Source organism: Neophocaena asiaeorientalis, unplaced genomic scaffold, assembly GCF_003031525.2.
Source record: "Neophocaena asiaeorientalis asiaeorientalis breed wild unplaced genomic scaffold, Neophocaena_asiaeorientalis_V1.1 scaffold204, whole genome shotgun sequence".
Classification (NCBI taxonomy): domain Eukaryota; kingdom Metazoa; phylum Chordata; class Mammalia; order Artiodactyla; family Phocoenidae; genus Neophocaena; species Neophocaena asiaeorientalis.
In genome coordinates, this window is record NW_020173922.1 from 4,080,348 (window position 1) to 4,092,430 (window position 12,083).

Genomic DNA, 12,083 nt, shown 5'->3' on the forward strand with positions numbered 1-12,083 from the left:
CAAAGTGTCTTGCCTGTACTATTTTAACACCTTAACACCAAGCTTTTTTGGCTGAACTGAACCACCTAGTCAAATTTTGGGATGGTCAGGTGAAGGCAAATGGATGTATCTTGTTCTCAGGGAGCATTGAGATTCTTTTCTCTTGGAGTGTTGGCAGGAACGATTAAGGAAGCACTCTGCCCAACTCTGGCCCTGCTTCAGAAAGGAGTGTAGGCCCTCCTATTGCCTCACCAGTAGACCTGATGGACTAGTGTTTAGACAGGCACCCTTCCTAGCCTTATTGACAGATTATTCAGGAGATTAGACAGAAATAGGGAACTTTTTAAGTGATCTGTATAATAAAATGTAAATGGAAATGATGACAATATCACCTGGGTGGTTATCTACACATGAAAGCCTTTTTAAAAATATCACATAGCCAAGCTGTTTAAAATAGTTTATGATGTTTTAGTAAATTCACAATTTCTAATCCTGTTACTAGAGATACTTATATCCCTAAAATTAGATTTGGCATGGCTTATTTTGAACAAAAACATGTAAGAGAAATTAAGGTAGATGTAGAAAATCAGGACGTAGGAGAGAAATAATACACAATTACGAGCTATAATTGCCATGCTTGAGCTTGGTTGTGTTACTGCACTTCCTGGTAGCATGGAGGAAAGGAAGACACACAATCAGTTCTGTATTCTTGTCTTTAGAATGGAAGAAGTATGCCCATTTTTTCATGGGAAATGAGCCTATCGTAAAATGTTAAAAAAAAAAATCCTTACTTGGGACTTTTACATAAGGGGCAGTGAATGATTTAATACATAGTGTCCTCAACATTTTAGTAATAAATGTAGTGACAGAGTCCACATGATTTTTTTTTCTTGTAAATTCCCTCTAAAATGGCAAGGTCATAATATTCAGTTGACACTGAATTGAGTTCCAAAGAGCTGTGATGAGGAGCTAACCCAGCATGTGGCCTTCCGTCTCCCAGTAACAATATTAGGAGAACTGAGGGCTGTGAGTCTGTGAGTCCAGTGCTTCCTCCTGATCATCCCAGTGTAGCTTTCTTTCTTTTTTAAAATAATGTTCAACCTTCCAGTTTCTTTGTGTTTTAAACGTGTCCTGTAAAGAGCATATGTTTAGTTATTGTTATTCAGGTTAGCAGGGGTTTTTTTCCTGTTAATTAGGGAGTTTTGTACACACACATTCATTATCATTATGACATGTGGATTCATTCTTACCATTGCATTTTTGTTCTCTCTTTTCCCTTCTTAACCCTGTTTCCATCCCTCCTCCTCTATTTCTAACTCTCCTTCCCTCTTTTGGATTGATTGAGTCCTCCCACTTCCTTCTATTCCCCGCCCCTTCTCATTTGGAAATCATGCACTCCATTTTATTACTAGCAACTCTGGATATTTTAAGCATGCATGTTTAAATTCAGAGGTTATGGGTAAGTAGTATCTTTTCCTCCTTCTGAAACAGTATGAGAATCTTAGAATGCTTTGACTTTAGTTATTCTCTAACTTAGATGTTATTGTTGTCCAGTAGTTTGGTTCTCTTAATTTTTAGCCCCATGAGTTAGACACTGTTGGTATTGCTTTATTCACTTATTTCAACTTTTGCATAAAATTTACCTGATACTATATTTTCATTGCTTCCCATTTCTTCTTGCATATTAAACCTTCCTTCTGGGATTGCTTCCTTTTTTCCTAAAGCATCTTTATTAAACACCTTTAGTTGGGGCAGGAAAGATCTGTCTGGAGTAAATGCTCTGAGATTGGTTTTGTTTTTGTTTTGTCTTAGTGTCTTTATTTTGGCTTAATTCTTAAAAAAATAATTTTATTGGATGTACAGTCCTAGGATGATTCCCCCCACTACCTCCCTTCAGGGATTTGAAAATATTATTACCCTATCTCTGGCTTCCATTGTTGCTGTTGAGAAATCAGCAGTCAATCTCACTGAGCTTTCTTTGTAGATAATTTGTATTTACTTTCTGGCTGTTTTTAAAATCACTTTTGTTCTAAGGCTTCACTTCAGTGTGTCAGGGTGTAGATTTCCTTTTATTTACTCTGCTTAGAATTTATCTTCCCAGATCTGAAAATTGTTTCATCCATGCTGAAAAATTTCAGCTGTTACCTCTTGCAGTATTGCCTCTTTTGCATTCTCCCTGTCTTCCCTTCTGAAATCCTCATAGTTGAATAATAGACCTCAATTTATCTTTCATGTCTCTTAATTCCTTTTATGGTTTCATGTCATGAAAATGTCTTGGTTTTCCTGAATAATTTCTTCAGTTTGACTTTCCAGGTTAGTAATTCTCTTTTCAGCAGTGTCTAGTTGATATTATTTTAAATTTCTAGAAATGGTAGACATTATTACTTTTCTCTTAAAGTTCTATTTTGATCCTTCTCAAATCTGCCTAGTTATTTCTGAGTGTGTTATTCCTTTTCTATACTTTGTATCCTTTGTGTTATCTCTGTTAATGTAAAAAAACATGTTTCTTAATACTCCACTTTTGATCATTTAAGTATCTGCAAGTCATGGATCTGATTACACAGTTCTTTTGCTTCCTTTTGCTCAAGATACCTTATTTCCTTGTGTACTTCCTGTATTTTTTATTGTGGGTTCACATTCCTGGTATTTCGTATTTGGGAATTCTTTGAGGCCTGGGTTTAGATTACTTTCCATCAGAGAAAATTTCCATTTATATTTACTTCTGCCAGTTGCTTACGGATACTACTAATACATGACCTCCTAAACCTAAAAGTTTTGGGGGGCCAGATAAATAATATAATTTCTATACCTAAACCCCTGAGGAGGGCCAGCCTTTGGTTAGAATTTACAGGAGAGATCTTTTTTTTTTCTCCTCCTTGAGGGAGTGATTAGGGCTTATACTGGCAAGTATCCTACTATTTTGCTCTTCATGTTGACTTTTCTCTTAATTCACTCTTTCACTTAGGATGTTGCCTTTTGGCTGTACCAGCTCTGTGCAGATTCTCTCATCTAAGGCATCTACCTTATGAGACCCATTAAAAACCCAAGTTCTGACCACCGAATGGCACACATACTCCCCTTCATAAACAGTTTTCAGTGCTTGCTTACCTCTCTGAATTTCTGTTTTCTCATTTCTAGCCTCTGCTGATTTCCCTTAATTACTCACCTGCTTGCCCTACATTTTTTTTTAACAGCATGATTGAGGTATAATTTATATACCATAAAACGCACCCATTTTAAGTGTACAATTCAATGGTTTTTACTAAGTTTACAGAACTATGCAGTCATCATCACAGTCCAGTTTGGAAGTTTTCTGTCACCCATGTGTGCTTCACTTTTTGGTTAGCTATCTTGTTCCTCTTAATAAGATAGCCAACACCGTCCCTGGAAATTGGAAAGTTGGAAGCTTGACCTCTGTTTCATCATCATTTCTTCTGTGGGTTTGGAAGTAATTGTTAGAAATTTCTTGAGTGGTTCTGAAATTTATATGATGTGCAGTTGGGACTTCTCTCTTCATATATGACAAGTTTTGAAAAGTTGATTTATTATTACTTTGGATTTTTTGAGAGTACAGAGAACTTAACCATTTTGAAGAAGAAAACTCAGGTGGTAGCTTGACCCAAGATCACATGGCAAGTGATGTAGAGTCTGAGCTTCAACTTTACAGCATGCTACTCAGGTCGTGGTGTCACTACTTAGACTTAAAAGCTCCCTGTTCCACAATTCTTGTCACTTGTTTCACCTCCACAACAGGTATAGGCTACTGTGAGAGTAGGTCATTAATTTATTACCAAGAACAAAAACAAATCTCTTCTTGTCTTCCTGCAAAGGTTCCAGGGTAAGGGGCAGTGGGAAACAACTTATGTTTGACTTAAACAAATTTTAAATTTATTTAAAGTCATCAACACATGTATAACAGAGGAAAATTTGTCATAATGGTATATTTTTTCCCCTTGTAACCTTGTTTCATACATTTTATTTAAGTAAAGAAATTCTAGAACTTTCCTACATGTTTGAAAAGTTGTCTTTCCTGTCATGTACAGATGTCACATTTGTTGATTTGACACAGCCTGGCTGTGACAATTTTTTCCTGCACAGCACAGATTATTACTGGGCTACTCCTAAAACCAGCTAAAGCCCAGGGCTGTTTCTGGGTTTTTTTCAATCATGGAGTTGAAAGTTTTCTGAAATGTTGTGTTCTTCTCCAGGGTCCAAACTTAAATGGGATAGGCAGAAGTTGGTGCAAAAGAGGCCTCATGATTCCAAAGCTGGTAGTCATAATGTCAATCTTAGCCCACCTCTTAGATTAGCAGGAATCTAAGATGTTTAAATTGTTAATACACAAATTACTGTGGTAGCAAAGATATAAAAATTTATTCCGAGAGCAAATTAGAGATGTTACTCATCACTCTCCAAAGTCTCTGCTCTGCTAGGTTCTCTGGAAGTTAGCTGCTCTGAGTATTTTTAATTCAAACTTCAGAAACTTCTTCAGTCTACTGAGCTGCTATCCCAGATTTCTAGAGCCCCACAAAGAGGTATTTAGGAAGCCCCTTCCCTCATTCCCAGCTTTCATGGCAGTCAAGCCTGGCACTAGTATATGAGGTTAGCTTCTCAGAGAGCTGTGGTCGAGATGTTGCATTTGCACATTTGTCATTGTTAGGAGTGAGTGGCGCTTTCCCTGGAGGGTGAATTGAAGCTCATTCATTTGGAGAAGACTGTCAGTGACAGGTGCCCACTTCCTCCTCCCAGGGCAGGCGGGGTGGCCTCCTGAAACAGGCAGTGTACTCTTGTAGAACATTAAAGTAATGTTTTTAAAATAAAGAATAAGTCTTCCCAAGTCTTGTTAGGATTTGTATCAGGAAACAGGAAAGATGGTTTACAAAAGTCAGCCATTTCAGCCTTTAGCCACACACCATCTCATGTGTCTGATCTGTAGTAGATAATACTTATTGTAATCCTTTGCTTCTTAATTTAATTATTTTTTTCTGAGTTTTACAGATTCATAAAATTGGGAGAATATAAAATTATAATAGTAGTGGCTAGAGAGTGGAAGGCAGAAACAGTGACAGACCTTCCTGAATCTAACATTTGACTGGCCTCCGAAAATGGTGGGCATGGGGTGGGACTAGGGAATCTTTGTTGTCCCAAATTGCTAATTCAGTCATCAACCTCAAATTTTATATTTGGTTTCAAAATGCCTTGTTAAAGCAGTGAAGCAATAGAAGCTGTGGCTTCATAAACACATCTAATTTAAGCTTTCTCCTTCACTAGAGCATCATAAAATGTACATTTGAGGGATAATGTTTGCAAAAGTTTTATCTTCTACAGAATTTAGCTTAGGTCATATTTTGTAGCACTTTTAAAGGAAACAAATAGAAATCAACAATTATCTCTATAGACTGTCATCATGAATAGAAGTGCCTCTTTGCTCAGGTCCAGTTGACACTGGAAAGTGGAATTGTAACCGTCAGGGAGTATAAATCTTACTTCTTTTGTGTGATTTTGAAGGTCCTTACCCATTAAAGACCTGACTTAATTTTCTTTCTCCGTACATTTTTATGTTTAAGTTGCATGTTAGTTCTTTTGTTTCTTCTTGTGATTAGGCATTGCAGGATTGTGATAGTTTGCAGTCTTACAGAAAGCTGATAATCCCTAACTAACACTGCAAACAACAGTAATGGTGTATAATTTTTCTTGTGCCTTTATCTGCTTAACTTGGGTGGAGGAGTGAAAATCAAAGGTTATTGCCATTGCCCTTGTTTACTCTGGCATTTTAAATTCTCAGAAAGTGCCTCTGTTATTCAACTGCCTATGCCTCTATCATTCATAACTCAGTTTGCAACTGGGGTAAGATATGTCTCAGCACTGTGTATTCAGTTGGTCCTTGGTATTGCTAATGGAATTGGCAAGCCTGTTTATTTAGAAACATTGGTAAGTGATCACAGCCCTAGCAGCCGCTACAGAACAACATTCTCAGCACAGCCAGAGCTCCAGCAGAAGTATGATACAACTTGGAAAGATTGTTTCTGGCTACATGAGTAGTGTCATTGAGGCAGTTGGATGGCAAGGTAAAGATTTTAGTTCAAATGAAATAGCATCATTCAGGAAACAGTCCAGCTGTCAGTGCTTTTGAGAAACCAGTTAAAAGACAGTTTTGCTCTTAACTATGGGATATCATCTCTGTTTCTTCTTCCATTTCTGATGAGGGTGGACTTGGTTCCATCTTGATGTGTTAATGCTATTTTTTTAATTTGAAAAATAGCCTTGCGTTCAAATAAAGCTCATCTTGGCTTAAAGTAAGCATCCATTCACCTGTCAAATGAGAACAGCAGCTTAGAATTTCGATTTCCTTCCTTTAAGAACAGCTGCAGAGTACATTTTTATTTGAGGGTACCAGTGATTCTTTGGTGCCTCTGGTTCCTTGGTTTTTCTCACGTCTCACACCGGGAGACCCTTTTTCTCAACTTACTGTTCAGGCAGGTTAGAGCCTATGTAAAGCTGGTGAGTTACAAGCCCTAGGATCTTTCCGTGTTCTGCCACCAGCTTACAATGTGACCTGTGTTATGAGTTTAATTTCCTTAGTACAGAGCTAAAAAATTTGTCCTCATAAGCAGGTAATCAATCTGTGAGAAGTAAAACACCTTTGGTGCTTTTGTCATTTGTTCTGTAAAGGTCAGGGATGGGGTAGGTGTACATTTGTTTTCCTTTAAAGTTAGAAAAATCTTCAAAGGTCTTTTTTATCTTTTCTTCTAGGTTGCCAACTTGGCCTGTTCCATCTCAAACAATGAAGAAGGTGTAAAGCTTGTTCGAATGTCTGCAAGCCAGCTAGAAGCCCTCTGTCCTCAGGTAGAGTACAACCAGCAATGTTTAAGGTTTCACCAAATTGGATTTGAGTTATTAGAGTGGGGATGAGGTTTATTTTGTTAGTTTCGTTTTTAGGATTTTAGATAGAAGTCTTGAGGACAGAACGCTGATCCACAGTCTATATAGCTTGAGAAATTTGTTTGACTTTAAGCGATATTTCCTTAAGGCATCATGTGTTACTGTCTCCTTGCCCTTCATTAAAAATGTATAGTGTCGGGACTTTCCTGGTGGCGCAGTGGTTAAGAATCTGCCTGCCAATGCAGGGGACATGGGTTCGGTCCCTGGTCCAGGAAGATCCCACATGCCGCAGAGCTGCTGAGCCTGTGCTCTAGAGCCCGCGAGCCACGACTGCTGAGCCTGCATGCCACAACTACTGAAGTCCGTGCGCCTAGAGCCAGTGCTCCACAACAAGAGAAGCCACCACAATGAGAAGCCCGTGCACCACAAGGAAGAGTAGCCCCCGCTCACCGCAACTAGAGAAAAGCCCATGCAGCAGTGAAGACCCAATGAAGCCAAAAGAAAAAATGTATAGTGTCCTCCACTGCTGGCAAATGGAGAGTAGGCAGTGGCCATTCTACACCCTCCCTAAGGGAGGGCCATCTGCAACATGTGATAGTCCTGGAATCAGGATGGTTACCCACAAGCCTGAAAGAATAACTGTTACCCACCCACACTCCATTGTGATGCCCAGTATTTGGATCTTGTTAGAGGGAACGAGATTCAAGAGCTAGAAGCCTTACTTAGCTATGTCCTGAAGTAGCCTTATGATACAGATATTAATAATGTAATTCAGCCAGCTACTGAAGTCAAAGCTTAAGAACTTTTCTCCATTTATAATGGCATATTGGAAGACTGGTGATCAGGCTAGGTTAAGCATCTGGGGCTCTAGAAAGCCTCTGAAGCACACAGAAGAATGGTTGCTTTGTTTAATGTTAGATGAGTTGCCTGCCTCCTGTGAGGGGAACTGATCCTGTTTGTGTGCCTGACACTCCTTGCGCCTCACAGGGATTTCTAAGCAGTGTCAGTGCTGTTTTGGTGGAAGGGGTTGCCTCTTCATTTTCCCAGGTAGAGAATGGTCATGGGCGTACTCTGAAGATTTACATTAAACTCTTTCTAAATGTTCTGTCAGATTGCATTGACCACAAATAAAGGGGAATAAAGCAAGGGAACTGGAGTAATAGAATAGAGGTTACAGGAATGAAATTTCTACGTTATGTCTGCAACAAACTTTAAAATACACCGTGACTAATACTTTGGTTCTTTCATATGTATAATTCCTGACACTCAAGGTAGGTGACCAAAATTAGTAAAGCCTGGTTATTAACCTGGGATCCTAACTGGTACACAGGTTAGCTAGGGCATTTATTCTCATTCTCAGCCATGTGGGCTAGTGTGCCAGTGAGAGCTGCTTCATCTGAGTACTAGTATGATGAGCCAGTTGTGGATCCACATTATCTAATCAACATTTCCCCAGCTTTAATCCAGTCATGAAGTCTGCTACTGGTCAATAGCTGTACAGATAATAAGCACAATGAATTCAATCGCCTACAGAAAGTTCATGGATGACCAAGTTGTATGAAATAAATTTAGAGTAGATTGTAAAGATTTGGCATTCTTTTCTCAAGCTTGCCATTTTACCCTATCAGCACTTTATTTATTTATTTTTTTTTAAGAAAAGGGTGGAACTTAATCTTTATTTACAGGACACTGCAAGATATGAAATTCCACATAGAAATAAGAAACCCATTGAGAGGAGAAGCTTCATACAGTATGTACAGTTTGGAACTGTTCAAGAATAGTTTCTTTGTAAAAAGTGCTACAATAACAAACCATGTATAAAAAGAGTTCTTAGTAGAGAAACAGTAAGACAAACTTCTACCAAACACAGTACACAACAAACAACTTAATGCCTCAGGTATACAGTCTAAAAGTTGAAGGTCCCAGCAGTGCCATCCTGAACTTGGAACGTAAACCCTTCAGAGGTAGTTGCTGGCACAACATTTTGATCTTCCTCTGCTTCCACAGAGAAAGAGGAGGATCTCAATCTCAATCAAGTTTAATGAAGCTTTGTACACAGACTCATTTTCATGGTTTTGTAGAGCTTCAGTTTTGTCCAAACCTCCACATTCTTCAATCATCACACTAAGTTTCTCAGTTTCCCCTGGTTTCTCAGCAGCGTGAAAGATATTTGAGATGGCGTCCAGAATAACCAGAGGAATTTTGGTGTCTTTCGCAGTTAGGAGGTTCATCAACGGCTCTGTTACGCCACAATGAACAAGATATACCATCTGCTCAGCTGTTCCTCCACGTGTATAGCTGGTCACAGCCCATACAGCTTCCTTTTGTGTCCTAAAGTCGGCCTTAGAGAGAACGCCAACAAGGAACGGGACTTATCCATGATTTACAGCTTGTTGTATCTGGTCCTGGCGGCCAGCCATGATGTTTGACATTGTCCATGTAGCTTCCTTCTGAATGTTAGTTTTGGAGTTTGTTAGCAGGCTGAGAAAGATGGCAAGCGCTCCTGCATCTATTACAACCTGAGTCTGTTCATCTGTTCCAACGACAATATTCCCTGTGGCTCTTTGCGCGAGAGTCATAATTGGCAATTCAGTAGCTCCTAAAAGCTTCACAAGTTGGGGTACAACCCCCGTTTTCACAACCATTTCAATCCGTTCATTTGGACCATTGGTAAGGTAGGAAGTAGCCCAGCAGGCACCAGCTAAAACTTCTGGGTCATCGTGATGCAGGAAATGAACTAAAGTAGGAAGAATTTGCTCAACAGAGTCTAAGGGGGGGGTGCACGATTCTTGTTGTGACAAAGATTTGAAAGTGTCCAGGTAAGATTATGTAAGTAACCACGTGCTAAAGATGACACATCAGGAACCGCCAAAAGTGCCAACAGCAGGTCAACTGGACCATACTTGATAACCAAGTTTCGGAAAACCGAGCTATCACCTGCAGTGTTTCCTAGAGCCCATACAGCTTGTTCACTGATGTGAGCGTGGGGAGATGCCAACAGAGAAATGAATGCTGGGATAGCACCTCCATCTACCACAGCCTTGGTCTGTTCTGATGTCCCGGAAGAATTGTTAGTGAGGGCCCAAGCAGATTCAAACTGAATGGGACTACAATCCATTCTGCTCAAGAAGGACACAAATTTTGGAATCAAACCAGCCCGGATTATGCTGTCTATGGGGGGCTATTTTTCCCTAGAAAGCAGTTTCCTAGCAGCTTGAGTAGCTTGGAGCTGGCTTTCCAAGTTGTTGCTATTTATGCCTTTGACAAATATCATCAACAGACCATTTACGTGACCCGGTTTTTGCGGTTTTCCTGCAGTGGAGAAGCAGCAGCATCTGGAAAGGAGCTGACATTTCTCCTTTTCAGCGTCTGGACATCCTTCTTAGCTTTCCTGAGCTCCACATTAACTTCTGTTCAGCGCTGCCTCATTTCTGTACTGTCTTTCCCCTTGTTCTTGAATCTTTTAAGGCGGGCAGCTGGTGAATTAGCATCCTCATTGGTGGACATGGTTATGAGACAAAGGAAGAAAGCTACACAGTTGACTCAAGCTTCCACAGGAGGTTGTGCGGGGCGCACAGGCTGCGCGTCGGCTGCCCTCACAATGTCCACTATGGTCAGCCCGAGGGTGGTGTGCCAGCACTTTATTTTTAATGCCTTTGGTTCTCCATTTGATTTTGAAATGCTTGAAAAGCGACAATGCTTTCACATATTGGCTGAAACAGATGGTAACATACGCTGATCACACCTACTAAGAGTATTTATATAAATGATCTTAAAGCCTAGAAAAAAAAAATCACATGGAGAGTCTAGTAGATCCTAATGAGAGTGATGGTGTGCATAAGTCATGTTTGGCTGGGACATGTTGCCCAGGTTTTAGGTTGCCCTCAGAAAGCACCTTTTTCCCCTCTCCTTTGTAGGTTCATTTCTCCTGCTAGAACAGACCTCAAGACAGTGTCCAGACCACGCTTGGAGTTGGGTATATGTCCTAGGTAAAAAGGTGTTTCTCTAGGTGTGATTATTCCTGCAGATTCTCTCCTAGGCCCCTTCCTACCCTTGCTCACAAACAGGGCTGGGCAGGTTCAGTGATGGCAAATACAGTAGACATTTGCAGGCATGGTAATGACAAACTATGTAGCATGTGCCATTTCTAAATGAGGTAACTGTGACTCCACTCCAACCCATTATTGCTAGATTCTTTAATTATTTTTAAAGAGAAGTCAGCAATTCAGATTTTTTTGGACAAGTCTCAATTTTAAAGGATTGGTAACTAATTTAAAGTTCTGACATTCTTTGAGGAGCGTAAACCAGATTTCTGGGAGCTGCATCTTACCTACCTACCCTGGCCATGTGTTTCATGCTCAAAGGACCTCTTCTTTAAGGTAGCTGATGGCTGTCCCTCTCAGGAGGAGTGGAGCCCTCTCCTTATTCTTCAGCCTGATGTGGGCAGTGACGTCAGGCATCGGGGGGTCCTAGTCCTGAGGTGTTTCCTTCCAGGGTCACTGGCTTCTTTGATAAACAAACCCTAGGCACGTTAATCAACTTGACTAGGCTAAATATGCTGTAGCATGCAGGCAAAAAGTTATTATATTAAAGTGTATGTTTCTTTATTTGAGGCTACTGTCAGCATCCATCCATAGTATTGGGTTTTTCTGGTTTGTTTTTCAGGTCTCACACCCACACTGCTGCATTCAGGCAGCCCTGGCCCCTCTGCCGGGGGCTGCTTTTCTGTGGCTCCACCTACAGTCTGGAGTTGGTTCCTAGACCTTATTGTTCCTTTCTGGAGAGGAGAAGTGACAGATGGAACCTGTAGAGGAGTTTTCTTCTCCATCTTTCAGTTCACCCAATAGCAAATTAATTTTTGGAAATGGGAAATTCTGTTCTAAAGTACTAACTTTTTAGTAGTTAAGCGACTTAACCCTGATATTTGCGGTGTTAAAGTTGAGTTCAGGCAAAGTAACCTGAGAATGGATTTATTTTGTTGCTTGGGGGAGAAGAAAGCACCCGCATTTTTTGGTGATTTATGAGTAGGAAAGAAAGTAGGTCAGCTCTTTCCCTGCATTGCCTTCTGTTTTGTGTCTGCAGTATCGCACTGTTCATCAGAAAGGGGACCTCTCTCCATCTGAGCAGAGAGCCCAGCCTCACATGCTTTTATCAGGAAAAAAATCTAACTGTTTTGGGAAAGAACCTAATTCTCTAACCCCCATGCCCCCCCCCCCCCCCCC

General features: G+C 40.3%; 1 protein-coding gene and 1 pseudogene across 1 annotated transcript in view; one reads left to right on the forward strand and one right to left on the reverse strand.

Annotated features, from left to right (window-relative positions):
* CTNNA1 (catenin alpha 1) overlaps positions 1-12,083 on the forward strand; it is a 169,697-nt gene that overhangs the window by 129,690 nt on the left and 27,924 nt on the right. The window contains exon 10 of the mRNA XM_024752286.1: positions 6,733-6,825. Within this exon, the coding sequence (XP_024608054.1) occupies positions 6,733-6,825 (93 nt within the window). The remainder of the gene's footprint in view (positions 1-6,732; positions 6,826-12,083) is intronic.
* Positions 8,768-10,368, reverse strand: LOC112404358 (importin subunit alpha-1 pseudogene; annotated as a pseudogene).